The sequence below is a fragment of the Marmota marmota genome, unplaced genomic scaffold (assembly GCF_001458135.2).
Source record: "Marmota marmota marmota unplaced genomic scaffold, marMar, whole genome shotgun sequence".
Taxonomy (NCBI): domain Eukaryota; kingdom Metazoa; phylum Chordata; class Mammalia; order Rodentia; family Sciuridae; genus Marmota; species Marmota marmota.
Window position 1 is genome coordinate 24,246,375 of NW_026000082.1, and position 18,332 is coordinate 24,264,706.

At 37.1% G+C, this 18,332-nt stretch overlaps 1 protein-coding gene across 1 annotated transcript in view; it reads right to left on the minus strand.

Annotated features, from left to right (window-relative positions):
• Rlf (RLF zinc finger) overlaps positions 1-16,915 on the minus strand; it is a 72,410-nt gene extending 55,495 nt beyond the window's left edge. Inside the window, exon 1 of the mRNA XM_015485206.2 lies at positions 16,637-16,915. Within this exon, the coding sequence (XP_015340692.1) occupies positions 16,637-16,876 (240 nt within the window). The 5' untranslated portion in view covers positions 16,877-16,915. The remainder of the gene's footprint in view (positions 1-16,636) is intronic.
• Between the last annotated feature and the right edge of the window lie 1,417 nt (positions 16,916-18,332).

Below are 18,332 nucleotides of genomic sequence, written 5' to 3' on the forward strand. Positions count from 1 at the left end.
TGGAAATGGAAGACTATATGTGAGTGGGGCGTGAAAAAACAAATACAAAAGAGTAGAAAGAAATTTCTAGGGAATGATATAATCATTATTTTGATTATGATGATGATTTCATGCATGTGAAAGATACGCCAAATCTTATCAAACAGTACATTTTAAATATAAGCAATTTATTATGTCAATTATACCTCAATAAGACCATTTTAAAAATGCAAATAGGCCATGGGAAGCAAAAATATCATAAATAGAAATAAGCTTTGCATTTAAAATAACAAACATGATGCTTATTACAATAAAATGTAAAACTTCTGTGCATCAAGGCAACATAAAAAGTGAAAAGATAAACTGATAAGACATTTCCAAAGCTTATAACCAAAAGTATCTATAACATAAAAATTTCATAAAAATTATTAAGAAAAAGACAACCCAATAGCCAATATAAGGTAAATATAAGTAAAACAAGAAAAAAACAGAGAGGAAACAATGACAAGTACTGAAGTATCTGGTAACAAGAAAAGTAGTTTAAAAGGCTAATCTATAGATGGTAAAAAGCACAAGTGCATGCCAGTAATCCCAGCTACTCCTGAGTATGAAGCAGGAGGATTGCAAGTTCAAAGCCAGCCTGGGTAACTTAACGAGACATTGTCTTATAATAAAATCTTTAAAAAGGCTGGGACGAAGCTCAGTGGTGGAATAATTGCCTAGCATGTGGGAAGGCCCTGGTTTCATTCCCTGAAGTAATAGCAGTAGTACTACTTCTAATAGTAATAGTAATTCTCACTCCAGTCAGAATGGCAATTATCAAGAATACAAGTAATAATAAATGTTGGCGAGGATATGGGGAAAAACATACACTCATACATTGCTGGTGCAACCATAATGGAAAGCAATGTGGAGATTCCTCAGAAAACTTGCAATGGAACTGCTATTTGATGAAGTTATCCCACTCCTTGGCATATACCCAAAGGATTTAAAATCAGCATATTATGGTGACACATCCACATCAATGTTCAGAGCAACTCAATTCACAATAGCTAAATCATGGAACCAACCTAGGTGCCCTTCAACAAATGAATGGATAAAGAAAATGTTGTATATATACACAATGGAATATTACTCAGCCACAAAGAAAAATGAAATCATGGCATTTGCTGTTAAATGGATGGAACTGGACACTATCATGCTAAGTGAAATAAGCCAGTCCCCCAAAAACCAAGAGCCGAATGTTCTCTCTGATAGGCGGATGCTAACACACAATGTGTGTAAGTTGGCGGGGAATGGGAATAGGAAAGACAGTGGAATTAATCAGTCATAACTTTCCTATGTTCATATATGAATACACAACCAGTGTTAACTCCGCATCATGTACAACCACAAGAACGGGAAGTTATACTCCATGTATGTAGATATGTCAAGATACATTCTACTGTCATGTATAAAGAAAAAGAACACATAAAAAATTAAAAACTAATAATACTACCACAAACGACCAGGTGCACTGGCATATACTTGTAGTTCCAGCTACTCAGGAGGCTAAGGTAAGAAGATCATTTGAGCCCAAGAGTTTGGGGATAACCTAAGCATCATAACTAGACATTTCCTCAAACAAATAACAACAACTACAACAACAACAACAACAAAAAAAACACAAAGAAGTCAGGCAAAGTGGCTCATGCCTATAATCCCAGAAACCTGGGAGGCTGAGTCAGGAGGACCACAAATTCAAGGTCAGCCTTGGCAACTAAATGAGACCCTGACTCAAAACAAAATATGAATGAATGAATGAATGAATGAATGAGGCTGGGGATGTAGCTCAGTAGGAAAGCACCCAGTACTGGAAAAAAACTGAGTTCGATCCCCAGTACTGGAAAAAAAACAAAGGGAAAAAACAAAACCCACAAGAAACAAAGCAAATATCTCACTAATTATTCACTGAAATATAACAAATAATAATACTTTAGTATGTCTTTCAAAACATGTTCTATAAGTTATTTCTTTATAAACTGAGAGAATAGTTTTCTTTTTATTCTAATTTGTTATATATGACAATAGAATGAATTACAGTTCATATTACACATATACTGCACAATTTTTCATACCTCTGGTTGTATACAAAGTACAGTCACACCATTCCTGTCTTCATACATGTTCTTAGGGTTAAATGATGTCCATCTCATTCTACCGTCTTTCCTACCCTCATGCTCCCTCCCTTCCACTCCCACCCCTTTGTCCTATCTAGAGTTTGTCTAATCCTCCCTTGCTCCCACTCCAATCCAATATGAATCAACCTCCTTATATCAGAGAGAATAGTTTTCTTTATTTTCATTTTTTACAACAGATCTTGCATATTCTTTCATGGCAATACTAAAATTCACACACTACTACCACTTTAAAGGACGTACACAATAAAGAAGTGAAAGTCTACAACTCTATTCCATCCAATTCCATCCCCACTGTCCCCGCCAAAAAACAAAACAAATTTGGTTCCTATCCTTATAAGGCCTTATACACAATATAAGCTTTCTTTTGTTGGGGTTCAAATGCTATATGGTTCTGGAAAGTTAAAAAGCATATGTTAGTTTTGGCATTTCTAAACCTAGAATACTTTATAAAAAGCCCTCATCCAGTCCAAGATGGAGTCTTGCATTCCTGTTTTCCCTTCTCTTCTGAAGCACACACTAGCTTCAATTGCAATCAACCTCAATGAAGCTGATTACAGAAACAAGGTAAGGATAATTATCTCCTTCTAAACTATACTAACTAGAAAAAAGCAATAATGAAGCTTATTCAGAAATTATTTATATTCGATTTTTAAATTATTGTGCAAGAGATAGGCATTGAAGGTAGGGTTGTGGCTCAGAGGTAGGGTGCTCGCCTACCATGTGTGAGGCACCGGGTTCAATCCTCAGCACCACATAAAAATAAAATAAAGATATTGTATCCACCAATAACTAAAAAATAAATATTAAAAACTTCTTTTAAAAAAGGGAGAGATAGGCACTGAGAGGTGGGGGTTTTTTTTTGTTTGGTTTTGTTGGCTTCCTTGCCTCACCCACACTAGTGATTGAACCCAGGGCCTTTATACATGCTAGGCAAGCATGCTACCACTGGGCTACATCTCCTAAAAGGTATTTTGTCGTTTTATCTCTTACAATTGAGAATGGAATCAGTGCAAATCACAGTAGCAAGACAAGCACCGTACCACTGAGCTATATATATATATCCCCAACCCCACTAAGAGTTATTGTACCTATGTTCCTGTTCCCTAAAGACAAACTGGTTAGAAGGTAGATAAATACACTTGATCATCATATTCTTCTGCACCATATGTAAATGTATTAATGTTCACTCTCTACCAGAGAATAAACTCAGAGGGCAGGAACCATATCTGTTTTATTCAAAACTGTAAATCAGAATCCAGCATTCTGACTAACACATAGCAAGTTACAATTAGTTGCTTTTGATGTTTTGTACTTTAGAAAGTTTTTTTAGTTGTAGATGGACACAATATCTTTATCTTGTTTATCTATTTTTATTTGGTGCCAAGGATGGAACCCAGTGCCTCATGTGTGCGAGGCAAAGGCTCTACCACGGAGTCACAACCCCAGCCCTGTTTTGTACTTTTATGAAATGATTTGTTAACTTATTTTCAACGTTTAAGAGTTTTGGAGGCCAGGCACGGTGGTGCACACCTGTAATCCCAGTGGTTTGGGAAGCTGAGGCAGGAGGATCTCAAATTCAAAAACCAGCCTTAGCAACAACAAGGCACTAAGCAACTCAGTGAGACCCTGTCTCTAAATAAAATACAAAATAGGACTGGGGATGTGGCTCAGTAGTTGAATGCCCCGAGTTCAATCCCCAGTACACCCCTCCCCCACAAAAGAGTTTTGTAGACACCTATCTTTGATCAGAATATTGGAATGAGGATTTAAAGTGAAATATCCTGATGGGCATGGTGGCATTTACCTGTAATCCCAGTTACTCCAGAGGTTAAGGCAGGATTACAAATTCAAGGTCTCTGAATTTACTGAGACCCTATCTCAAAATAAAAAAATAAAAAGGGATGGAAAATCAACTCAGTAAGAGAGCACTCCTGGGTTTAATCCTTGGTACCACCAAAAACAGTGAAATTTCCTAACTTCAAATGTATTATGTATATGTTCTCCATTTTATACAAGAATAAAACATGAAATTGAGCCAAACATATTTTATCTGCATTTACTGTTAGAACTTTATGGGATAATTTACTCTAGATTTAACAATTTTATTTACCAACTCCTTTAAAGACTGAACTCAAGTTTCCTTACAAAAGAAAAAGGCCAAAGAAAGAGACACAACAATTAATGCAAACAAATAGTTTTAGTTCAAATTAGTAGAATGACTTCCTCTGGGGTGGTATTTACTCTAGAGAGGAAAATGAAAACCCACTGGGACAAGCATATAATATTAACACTTGCATTTAAATAAACTTAAAAAAGTCATCCCTTTTATGTATTTCTGGTATTGTTTTATAAACTTATACAATGTATCAGTATGGTATAAATAAAACTTATAGGTATTCATTTATTTAAAAAATAAAACAATGAACAAATGTTTGAAGAAAGCTTAAAAATTAATCTTTAGGGCCGGGGTTGTAGCTCAGTGGTAAAGCACCTGCCTAGCATATGGTAGGCACTGGGTTCTATTCTCAGCACCACACGTAAATAAATAAAATAAAGGTCCATGGACAACTAAAAAAAAAAAAAAAGCCAAATAAAGAGACGTGTGTGTGTGTGTGTGTGTGTGTGTGTAATTCGTCTTTAGCAAATTTAGCAGAATTTCTCAATATAATTATAGGACTTTGGAGCACAATCAATTTAAAGGTCATCCTATGTAAGCAACAATCTGAAGCTCCCCAAACAATAAACTGTTTTGGCCAAAGGTCATAGATCCTTTAGTGGTATTCTACTAGAAAATTTAGAGCTCATAATGTAAACAAAAATTAGTTAATGGAAAACACTAGGTCTTTCCTAATTATTCAGCTATGACTGTCTTCCTAGAGCCTAATGTATAAAAGACAATGTCTGATCAATTAACGATTACACTGACAAATCTCTCAAAACCACAATCACTATCTGTATCACATATTCCAAAGTCTTCAGTTTAGGCTGTGACTGATACCCTTTGGGATTATGTTTTGCTTCTTGAGACCCTCAAAAGAGGATAGAATTTCAAAATCATATCATCATACTCAATGATTAGACAAAATCTAGTTAACTATTTTTAACTTATAACATTTAAGACAGTTATGGGGGCTGGGGGTATGGCTCAAGTGGTAGCGTGCTGGCCCGGCATGAGGGATGCACTGGGTTCGATCCTCAGCACCACATAAAAATAAATTAAAAAAGATATTGTGTCCACCTAAAACAAGGGGGGAAAAAAAGACAGTTATGTAAAAAAATTTTGCAGGGGCTGGGGTTGTGGCTCAGTGGTAGAGTGCTTGCCTCGCATGTATGAGTCACTGGGTTCAATTTTCAGCACCACATATAAATAAATGAATAAAATAAAGGTTCATCAACACTAAAAAATTTTGCAAAAAGTTTTAATGTCTGATATTCAGAAATATTTACTGTCTGATACTCATGAAAAAATACTCAAATTATGTTTCAATGAAAATTAACATTAAGTTAACTTTTTACCTATCAGATTGGCAAATATTAAAAAGTTTAACACCAGGTTGGCAAGGATATAAGGAAAGAAGGTATCCAAGAAGTATATATTCAGTTTTTTGTAAAACCATCAAGATTAAAAACATTCTGCTGGGCAAGGTGGCACATGCCTATAATCCCAGCAGCTCAGAAGGCTGAGGCAGGAGGATAAAAGGAGTTCAAAGTCAGCCTCAGCAACTTGGCAAAGCACGAAGCAACTCAGTGAGACCCTGTATCTAAATAAAATACAAAAGAGGGCTAGGGATGTGGCTCAGTGGTTGAGTGCCCCCTGAGTTTAATCCCTGGTACCCCCCCCAAAAAATTCCCTCTAATCTAGTAATTTTAATTCCAGGAATTTATACTATAAATAACCAAGGTTTAATATTTAAAAACAGTCTCTGAAACACTATCTGTGACAATAAAAAATAACATGAATGATTTATCGATGCCTGCCAAAACGTACTGATAAAGAAAAATGTTCTCTATATATTAAACTAAAAAGTTAATTGAAAAAGTATACTTGAGTTTTTAAGAATATACAAGAGACTAAGACAGGATTTCCTCTAGGAAATGACTGGAGAGATGGAGAGCAGAAGGAAAGGAGCTTTTCTTTTCCTTAAAACCCTATCTAACTGTATATATATATTTTTGCTTTAAGCCTTGCTTTTATAGTTTAAAAAAAATTCAAATCACTTTTGATATAGGCATTGTATTTTTAAAATAATTTAAAGTTAAGTACTAAAGTTTTTCTACCTGTAGAATTTAATAATCAATGCAGCCAGGCAGGTGGTGCATGCCTGTAATCCCAGCAGCTTGGGAGGCTGAGGCAGGAGGACTGTGAGTTCAAAGCCAGCCTCATCAACTTAGCAAGACACTTAGCAACCCAGTGAGACCCTGTCTCTAAAATAGAACATAAAAAAGGGCCAAGGATGTGGCTCAGTGATTAAGGACCCCTGGGTTCAATCCTCAGTACCAAAAAATAAAATAAAATAAAAAATCAATGCCGTTTTTGGTAGAATACTGCACTATGCATTTTTTTCTTAAATACAGTAAATTTGGATATATTTAATAAAAAGGTTTCTCTATTAGTGAAATAAAGTTTTAATATATAAACCTGAAATGATTTTTCTAAAAATAGCACATGAGTTAAGTACTTAGCACACAGAAAAATTCTTCAAATATAAATTCTCAAACTTTTAACATAGGCTCACCTAGGATAAAACAGCACTAGAACATAAGGGAGGGTGTGGATGGAGCTTTCACTTTTTATTCTTTCTTTTTGTTATTCTAGTTTTTAAACATTTTTAAAAATTTTTTAGTTGTAGTGGACACAATGCCTTTCTTTTATTTATATATATGTGATGCTGAAGATCGAACCCAGCACCACGCTCTACTGCTGAGTCCCAGCCCCAGCCCATTATTCTAGTTTTTTACAATGAGAATGTATTCATGAATTGCTTAGGCAATTAAAAAAATTTAATACTTACATAAACACATTCTATATGTACCTTTCCAACAGCTGAATTTATGTAGTAATTTTACAGATTCCTTTATGTATTTTTTGCAGTGCTAAGGATCGAGCCCAGGGCCTCAGACATGTTAAACAATGCTTTATGTATTTATAAATATTATTTTTAAGTTTTCAGAATGAGCATGTATTAGTTTTGAGTAAAAAAAAAACTAAATTATATAATTATTTTTGTTATTTAAAATACTGTACTTAAATATATATGAAAAAAAAGTAATTAGACATTGTGCTGGCTAATGTAACATGCTAGGGTTATTTTCTTGGGAGTATAAATACTATGAAATTAAATGTCAACACCATATGCTCCCATATCTAAAACGAATAAAAAAGAAAGAAAGAAAAGAAAAATATAACAATGAAGGCACTCAAAAAAAAAAAAAAAAAGGACACTGGAGAAATCAGCACAGAAGTGTGGAGAAATTACATTAGTAATTCCTAGGCCAGCTATGATACAGAAATACAAGTGAATCTGAATAAACCTTGAAGAAGTCTGAAATATACCTCATCTCAACTTCTCTCAAATACATTAAAACCCATTTGATGTGAAATAAATGTAATTTAAAACTTGGAAAACTTTGGTGGGAATTTTTTTTCATAAAAAGCTCATAATCAGGGGTGTAGCTCAGTGGTACAGTCCTTGCCTAGGATGTGCAAGGCCCTGGGTTTAACTTCCAGGAAAGGAAGGAATGAAGGAAAGGACTAAGGAATGGAGGGGGAAAGAAAGATCATGGTCATGTTTTAGACGGAAAGTAGAGAATCAAAATTGAATATGTGGCCAGGCACAGTGGCACATGCCTGTAATTTCAGCACTTCAGGAGGGTGAGGCAGGAGAAGCACAGATGTGAGGTCAGCCTGAGCAATTTAGCAAGACCCCATCTCAAAATAAAAACTAAAAAGTCCAAGGATGTACCTCAGTGGTTGAGCGCCCTGGGTTCAATACCCAACATGACACAAAAAAACAACAAAAACAAAAAATGCGCGGTGGTATGCCAAAAGGAAGGGAGGAATGGAGGAAGAAAGAAGATCACTTTTTTTTTTTTTAATCTCAGGGACCTGCTGAAAGACAAAGCAACCAATTCTTCACTATCACATTTTGCTTCATTTTAGTGGGGGGGGGGGAAGGCATGTGACTTTTGGGCTGATATAAACATTAGACATGGCAAAGTGTTTTGGACCTGATAAGTGGTAAAATGCTGCATAAAACATGTCTCTTTAGAAGATTCCCACTAATCTTAATATAAAAGATACATTTAGAAACATTTATCCCATCATTATCCTAATTTATATGAACACAGAACCCAATTTAAGAATAAGGTTTATGTCAGGCACAGTGATGCATGCCTGTAATCTCAGAAGCTTGGGAGGCTGAGACAGGAGGAGCAGGAGTTCAAAGCCAGCCTCAGCAAAAGTGAGGCGCTAAGCAACTCCGCGAGACCCTGTCTCAAAATAAAATACAAAATAGAGCTGGGTATGTGGCTCAGTGGCCAATTGCCCCTGAGTTCAACCCCTGGTAAAAAGAAAAAAGAAAAAAAAGTTTACTAACTTACACATCTTGAGGCACAAAACACAATTTAGGAAATTATGATTATGATACAGGGGAAAAAGAGCATGGGCTTTGGAGTCTAAAGACCTTGCAACAGGGTATGCATATATGACCTTAAGAAAGTTAGTTAATTTTCTGGGCTTTGGTTCTCTATCTGTAAAATGAGAATAACATTACCCACCTGAGAGAATGGCACACAAAAGATACCCAAGAAATTATATAGTGACCCTAATTTTTCACATAATGGTTTACAGGTTGGCTTTGTGCCAACATGAAAGTTTTATAATACAAATTTTTATTTGTTAAAATTATCTATATAAAATCTGTTGCATAAACTTCTGTTAAATCAAGTTCTCTTCTATCCGCCCCCCGCCAACACACACACACACACATTTGAGATATGTACACCAGACCCAGCTTAAAGGTTCTAAGGTAGGGCTGGGGTCGTGGCTCAGTGGTAGAATGCTCACCTAGCACAAGTGAGGCACTGGGTTCAATCCTCAGCACCACATAAAAACAAATAAAATAAACCTATATTTTTTAAAAAGTAGTTTAGTTTTTTTTTTAAAAAGGTTCTAAGGTAATCAAGATACAAATAAAAAAGGTTTGGCTCCTGCTGGTAAGGAGCAAAAACTGCTTTCTCCTTAAAGACAGGTAAGACTCAATTGTTACTCTCATAAAGTCTAGTAGGGGATTTAGGGAAAGAAAGATATAAAGAGCATCAAGTATTTATTGAGTATTCAATAAGAGCCAGGAACTATTCTGGGGACTATTTTAAGTACTTAGTAAATAAAACAGTCAAGATTCCAGATGAAGACAGAGGCAGGCAGAGCAGATAGTAGTGATTTGAAGATAAAGCAGTGTTAAGGAGGTCAAAGGTAACTGGGAAGTGCTGTTTTAGATAAGATGGCCTCTAGGAGAGGTCACAGGTGTCTAGACCTGAATGAAGACAAAACAGTATGTCTGCCATTTTTTGCATTAAGTGGTATTTTCTGTTTAGATTTTTTATTCATTGTTGTTCAAAAAAGCATGATCCATAGGAAGAAACAGAAACTTGTAGGTGTCCCAATATACAGCAAGAGACAAGACTGGTAGGTACTACAGTGGATGATAGTACCTAGTTTTCACTGTTTCGCAGGTCACATTTATATTATGTTTTGGTCACAAGCACTACACAAAGCTAGCTCTTGCAATGATTACTACTTGTCATGCAGTTTCTATCTGGACATCTCCCAAGAGAAGGCAGGGCAAAAAAAACAGAAGGTAATACACTAAAAATTCTTTAAAATATATGAAAGAAATAGGCATGCTGGCACAGATCTGTAATGCCCACAACTTGGAAAGCTGAAGCAAAACAATCACCAGTTCAAGGCCAGCCTGAGCATGGGAACAAATATTTAGGCACTAGGCTTTTATTTACAGGATGCTAACAGAATTTTCAGCCAGATTCTGTCTCAGAATAAAAAGGGCTAGGGATGTAGCTCAGTGGTTGAACACTCCTGGGTTCAATACCCAGTATCAAAAAGAAAAAAAGTGTGTGGTGCCCCCCAACCCCAAGCTCAAGAATCTTCATGGCCACCAACCTCAAAGAGTTGGGAGAACTGATCCTCTTAATCTCAACACCTCCAACTGTTGTTCTATTTGGTAGCTAACTCTCTACCAATACTATAATGCCTCCCATTTTCTCTCTTCTCTATTCCTTTTTACATACATGTAAATGTATATATTCTTATATGAATATAGGTTTAAGCTGATAAGTAATGTCTCCAAGAAAGGACCAAAATCTCTTATTCTGCTCCTTTATAGTAATATTCTACAATAAAATTGTTTTTACTTAACTAAACTTTACATTATGGGTTCCTTTTGATAAATGAGCTGGTTTTGTTTTGGTGCTGGGTATGGAACCAAGTTCCTGTACACACTAAGCAGGTGTTCTGTCACCGAACTACACCACTAGGCAGGTGTTTTGTTAAAATACTCATCTCTTGAGTGTATTGTGCAGTTCCCACAATACAATGCATTCAAAAATTACTTTTGTGTGCCAGGCACTGTAGTAACTGCTAGGTACTAAGCACACAAAAGAGAAAAAACAAGATCTTTGCTTTTGTTGGCTTACTCATCAATACAAGAAACAAACATGGAAACAAATATTTAGGCAGTAGGCTTATGTACAGAATGCTAACAGAATACTCTGGTGAAAGAATCACCTAATTCCAAATGCTGAAATCCAAAAAAGGTTCTGAAAGACTATATCTGAGCCAGGTCTTAAAGGATAAATAGGCAGTTGTGAATCCTAGGGCTAATCAAGCAGAAAAGGACACTGATGAAGGTGGACAGAAAAACAAGCAAACAAGACTAGAAAGGTGGTCGTTGGGGTCCAGATTCTAAAAATTTTAGTATGCCTGGCTAATGAGTCCAAGCTTTACCATGCCTTTAGGAAAAGAAACTACTTAAGTTTTTTAGGAATAAAGTGACTCAATTATATTTACAACACAAAGGTGGACTGTAGATAAGGTCGTTTAGAAGGCAAGAGAGAGTGCAAAGGTTGCTGCAAAAGGAGGAAGCTTAAATTAAGTCAGTGACAGCAAGAAAATATGTTAAAGTTATGCACAAAGTGTCAAAACACAAACAAGAGGAAACTTGTCTTATGAAATCAAGGAAAGCTTCACAGAGATAATACTTGTGTTGAGCACTAAAGAAGGAATTTTTGCCATGCCAAAAAAGGGACAGAGACAATAAGAGAACAGCACAATGGTACAATGAAAGGGAAAGACTTGAGAATGCTTGATGACCTGAAATCCTGTCAAAGTAGTAATTTTATCCTTTTGGAGATCAGTCAGTTGATATTTCCTTTTCTTAAAAAAAATGTGTTGTGGATCTTGAAGAAAAAAATAAAAATTAAAATAACATTCCCAAAATAATGCACTTGAAAACTCACAGGTAAATTTTAATCTTAGGAGTGACTGAGATCATACTTTTGATCCATGGACTCCAAATAAAGAACCCCAAATAGTGACCACTAAAGTGTCAGTAACACTAGGACCAGAGTGATGTGATGGTCCAGGTGAAAAGTGAATAGCAACCTAGGGCCAAAGCTAAGAAATCTGGATTACTCAGACAATTTCAAAGGTATTGCTTTTTTTAATAGAGATAATCTAATTTAGTCCTCATAACCATGTATTTACACAGAACAATAAGTACTATTATCATTCCATTTGCAAATGTGCAAATTAAGGTTAAGAAAGTAATATGCCCAAGGTTACAGAGCTAGTTTACATGTTGGTGCATGTGAAGTAGCCCCGAATTATCTGTGGTTTCAGTTACCAGTGGTCAACTGCAGTCCAAAAATAATAAATGAAAAATTACAGAAATAATGCAAAAAGTTTTAGATTGCACACCATTTTATGTAATCTATGAAATCTTACATCATCTAGCTCTGTCCCACCCAGGACATAAATCATCCCATTGTCCAGTTTATCCAAACTGTATACACTACCCACATGTTAGTCACTTACTAGCCAGTTCGGTTATCACAGTGCTTGTGTTTAAGTAACCCTGTGTAGTTATGTAGACTATGGTTAAGTCACAATGCCTACATCCTTCACTATACTTCATCTTATCTCTTAGGCACTGTTTCACCTCACCTCATCACAGGAAGAGTATAGCATAATAAGACACTATGAAAGAGAAAATATATTAATATAATGATATACTATAACTAGTACATCATTATAATTGTTCCATTTTATAATTAGTCATTGTTAATCTCTTACTGTGCCTAATTTATAAACTAAACTTTATCACAGGTAAGTAAAGGGGAAAAATAATAAGAGCTCATATCAGCAGTTTCAGGCATCCATTGGGAGTCTTAGAATCTATACCCTGTACATAAGGGAGGACTACTAGGGAAAGCAAATATAGCACCCTTTTTTGGGGGGCGGGGGGGGTTACTGGGGATAGAATCCAGGGGCACTTCATCACTGAGTTATATCCCTAACCCTTCTTATTTTTTCTTTAGAAATAGATTCTCACTAAGTTGCTTAAGACCTTGCTAAACTGCTGAGACTAGCCTCAAACTTGTGATCCTCTGGCCTCAGTCTCCCTGGTTGCTGGGATTATAAGCATGTGTCATTTAAACCAAGCAGCACTTACTTATTTTAACCATTAAAAACATACAAAGTCACTGTCAGTCTAGAAATTAAAATTGTCTCATATAAAGTGGTATACTCATAAAATTCCTTTGGTATTCTCAAAGTATAAAGATTCACCAAATAATTTCAAGTTTATTGGGCTGGGGTTGTGGCTCAGCAGTAAAGCGCTCGCCTAGCATGCGCAAAGCCCTGGGTTCGAACCTCAACACCACATAAAAAAATAAACAAAATAAACGTGTTGTATACAACTAAATTTAAAAAAATTCAAGTTTATTAATGAAGTTTACTGAAAAGCCTTCAAAAATTTGTGTTACAAATAGAGCCACCAGTTGTAAAACTTTTGGAATCTTGACTCCCAAAATACAGCAAAATTTTAATTAAACATCACTTTTTCAGCAAAACAAAGGAGGATTGTTTTGTGATGTTAATTTTATCTACATTGTCTGACAATGTTTTCAGAAAAGGAACTGAGTGAAACAGAAGGGGGGGGGACACATCCCATAGTCATTGAATACAAATTTTCATTGAATATAACTTGATCTAAGTATCATTTTCTTAGTAACTACTACTTCTAGAGTTTACCGTCTTCACAAACTCAAGAAAATTTAAAATACACCCTAAATGAGAAAAGATTCCCTATCCACTTAGTTTATTTCTTGAGTTAGTGCAATTCCAAAGATAAAGTGACTTCTTTTAAATGATTCAAGAAAGAGAATATGGTGCAAGCATGTTACAGAAGGGATCTACTTAATATAATCTAAGTCTTCAGGACAATATTTCTAAGTAAACACCTGATGAAAATAGATTTGTGGTAGTAGTTAAACATCCAGGCCTTTATGATAATTAATACTTACTACCTATCTCTTCATATCATAAGCTCCTAGCTTCCCATCTTCAGCACTTAGTCACACAGTAAGTGAATGAAAAAATCTTATGAGAAACCAAGAGCTATTCAATCAACTTAATAGTGCAATTTTTCCTGTTTCTTCATTAATTTTAAGGTTTTTTTCTGTGGTCTGGTGATGAAGGACACAGTTGATTTTATCTGAGCTACTGGAATCATGTAACAAAATATTATGACAAATTCTGTGAAGATTTGTACATAAACTTTCTGCTCTATTGTTTGTATAAAGCATCATGAGGACATAAAGGTCAGAAAACATGATATAGTTGCACAGTCATAGTTTGCCCAAGGTTATTAGTTAAGAAGTAGTAGAATCACAATTAGGATCCAACTAACATCCAATCCAATGTGTCTTCTAGGACAAACTAATGTTACAGGAACACTGTTCTTATTTTCTTTTTAGTCCAAAGAATGTTTTTGGAAAATGTTCAGGAAAAATTTCATAGAAAAGACAAATCACAAAAGTGCTATCTTTTAAAAATTCTTCTGGGTCCTCACATTTTTAGGCCTTATCAAGACTTTTGACATTAAAACATTTAAAATAAAACTGGAAATGCAAGCAGTAGACATAAAACGAAACCTATATCTAAATCTGTATCTATATATCTTTTTTTTTTTTCAATCCTGATGGTTCTTTATTTTTTTAAATGTATGTGCTATGGGTTACTAATTTGCAACAGATGTCATCATGAGAATAACGTGACAAAAAAAATTGTTTCACACCCTTGAATTATATGAAATCAAGAATGGGAGGGGGAAGCATTGCAAAAGGAGACTACTGCAATGCTGTTTATATTTTTTCAATAAAACCAGCAATGCATCCATACAGAGAGTTATTATCCCACTTCCAACTTCTTCCCCTCAAGAACAATTTGAATCTCGGGGCTGGGGATGTGGCTCAAGTGGTAGCGCGCTTGCCTGGGCATGCGTGTGGCCCGGGTTCGATCCTCAGCACCACATACAAACAAAGATGTTGTGTCTGCCACCGAGAACTAAAAAATAAATATTAAAAAAAAAAAAGAACAATTTGAATCTCTTTGGCATCCAAAGTATATATCTATCTTTGATAGGCTTTATTCTGACTGGCCATATACATTCTTTTTTTTTATCTTTGCAAAAGACAACTCAAGCTTAGAAGCCTTACTCAAAACCCATGATTATTTTCCTGTCCCCACACTCCCTCTGCAATTAATTCCCTTTTCTCCTATAGCATTTTATGTCCCTTCTCATGTCTACCTTTGGCACTGGAGTGATGTTCCCCCCAGACCTTCACATGACCCATTTATATCCTTTCAGCCATAGAGCCTTATCCTATCTAAAGTGGCCTCTACAAGTTCTAAACACATATTACGCTCTATAATCAATCTTTTAAACTTTATTTTTACTAGTTAACTGTCTTTTCCACAAGGATGCCCCAAGAGGGCTCTCTCCTCACTACTATCTCTACAACTCCTTTTCTATTATTACCAAAACTGCACTGGAAATACTGTCATTTCTAAAACCTCCCATCAACTATAAGCTCATCAAGGGTAGGTACTGTGCATTATTCATGCTTCCTCAGCACTTGGTAATGTCTGGCACCATTCTAAGGAAGTTGGTAAAAACGAGTTTTCTAAATTATTATCACTAGGCAAGGAAGTAGATAACAATTACACCTTGACATAAAATAGAGGAGGGAAATACTACAGGTTGAATACACAAAAATTGGAGCGATATAACGGATGAAAAAGATTAGCAAGAATAAAATTAATTCAGAGATGAGGTTCTTCTGGCTCAGCGAAAGGGGGAAGAAAAGCACTCAAGCAAATCAACTTTTGATACTGCCCTGAACCAACAGAGAAAACACCCCCCACCCAAATTATAACTTTAGAACGCCACAATTTCTTCATCAAACTCAAATGCTCTTTAAGAATCCAAGTACCAATATACTTCAATTAATTTATATTCTCTAAGTACCACAGGTGGGGAGCAAAGGAGTGACTGTGAAACCTGATAGAACAAACATCAGAAGTAGAAATAATAATAACAAATATGTACGAATGTAGTAGACTTGAAAACACCGAGAAACACCTTGGAGTGATCATGGAAACCAATACATCCATAAACATGCAATTAAATTTGGGACCCTCTATGGCACAGAAGCGATCTATCTTACGACTGCCAAAAGAGGCCACACTGTACATCTCTTTCCTGAACCTCTTCTAATCACCAGCCTCAGTCCTGGTACTACAATCCACAAATGAATACAAAAGAGGTTAAAGAAGGCATTAACATATCTCCTTGCTCTCCAAAATGGGCAAAAACCAAACAACCAAACGGCTCCACAATCCCTAATCGGAAAGTCCGACACGTCTTTCAAAGCCAACTATCAAGCCTTTTAGGGGCCAGAAAACATTGACTCCAAAGATAAGTCTCTGGCCCCAATATACCCCTCCGGATTATTCAAGAAAACCTGGGTTTTCCAGTTCGGAGAGACCCATATCACTCAAAAAAGCATCTCCCACCAGGAACGAGCAATCAAACCCTCAGGGGGCAGTGGCGCTCCAACCACCCGGGCAGGACACAAGCAACCGCGACAGGGCACGGCCCTTCCAGGGAGCCGTCGGCGCTCTCGCGGCTCTCAGTATAGCCCAGCTAAACCCGCCCCGACAGTGGCCAAACTCAGACTGGGGCGGAGGGGGGCCAGCTGGGCCTTTGCGGCCCGGGGGCGCGGCGAGACACGGGGGTGGTGTCTTTGAGTTCAGCCTCTGCTGCTGCAACGGATACCGGGCCTCCTTCCCTGGCCTCCCCGCTCCGCCGCCCTCAATCAGCCAGTCAGCCCCTCACCTGGCAGAAGCTCCGGCAGTAGTTCAAAGATGAGACCTCAGACACCTCCTGCTCCCTCAGCTCTGTCTCCAGCTGCCACAAACACGGTCGCAGGCCCGGGGCTCCCGGCGCCGGAGATGCAGGGCGATGACCCCGAGCCATGGACTCTGTTTCGGCTCCTTCTCCAGCTCCCGCTACCGCTGGAGCCTCAGCCCCGGCCCCGGCGGCGGCGGCGGCGGCGTCTCCCTTTCCGTCCGCCATCTTCCCACGGCCCAGCAGCGCGTAGGCAACCAAGCCACGTGACTAATCCCCGACCCCGCCCCCTGTCGTCCGCGCGCGGTGACGCACCCTCTGGCGACGCTGGCGCGCGCCTGATTCCATCACTAGGGCGCAGAGGGCTGGTCCTTTCGGCGTTCTCAGCTACAGCCGCCTTAGCAACAACCTTAGCAACAACTGGTCTGAAGCTCTAGCCAGCCTCGGTTCTTCCAGGATCTTTGAAGTTGCCAGAAATGCCTATAGACAATCTGGATATGAAGGATGATCTGAAGAAAGAGAGGGAAAGGTAGCCCTGAGAGGAACCAAGAGAGAAGCGTGCCTGATGAAGGAAAATAAGAAGCAAAGGTTGTTAGGCCGAAATGAAAACTAGCTCCAGAGGAACTTGGCTTATTACAAGAGTTTGTATTACAAGTCAGTGGAGGAAAAGATATATTTCAATAAATAGCGCTGAGACATTTTTTTCCCAAAAGAGAAAAATATGAAATTAGATTTCTACCTTAAACCATATCCAAAACTAAAGCTCACATGGATTAAAGTCCTCAAAAACGAAAAGGAAAAAAAAAAAGTTTAAAAAAAAATTAAAAGGTAAGAGCTTCTCAGGCACAGGAAATAGTAGGTGCAAAAGTCATGGGGTTTAAAGTCAAGGTGGATGGACCCTAAGGATTGAGATGAAGTAGTGAGAAATTAGAGTGCATGGTTATATTATGGAAATAATACAGAAAAGTGCAGAAAAGAGTAGGAGGAACTGCAGGAGAAAAGTCTTGGAGAAGGCAAGAGGGGATAGCATCCAGAATACAAGAGGTTTGGTCTGGAATAGAAATTAGAGATGCATTTTTATTTTAACTGGAGGGAATCTAGAATATGGGTATAGCGTGTGAGTTTTGATAGTGAGAGATTTAGGAGTCATTTCCTGAATGTTTATTTTTTTTCTCCATGAATGTGAGAGAAAATCAACTGAATTAGTGGAGAGAGAAAAAACTTTGTTAAGAATTATTTTAGAGTGAGTTAGTAAAGAACACATGCTAGATATGTGCAGGAATACTGCAGGGCAGTGTTGAGTGGCATTTATTCATTTCTTCAACAAATATGTATCAGCAATCATGTTTCAGGCTCTTTTTTAAAAAATTTTATTCTTTTTAATTATACATGACAGTAGAATGTATTTTGACATATACACATGGCGTATAACTTCCCATTTTTGTGGTTGGTACATGATGTGAAGTTACACTGATTGTGTATTCATATATGAACATAGGAAAGTTATGTCCAATTCACTGTTTTCCCCATTCCTAACACCCCCCCCTCCCTTCCCCCACTCTCCATGTCCAATCTAGTTCAGGTTTTATCTTAAGGACTGATAATATGTCGTGAAAAAAAACAAGTCCTGATTTTTGTATTCTTTCATTCTACCACCTCCAGGAGTTACAATACAGCTAATTGA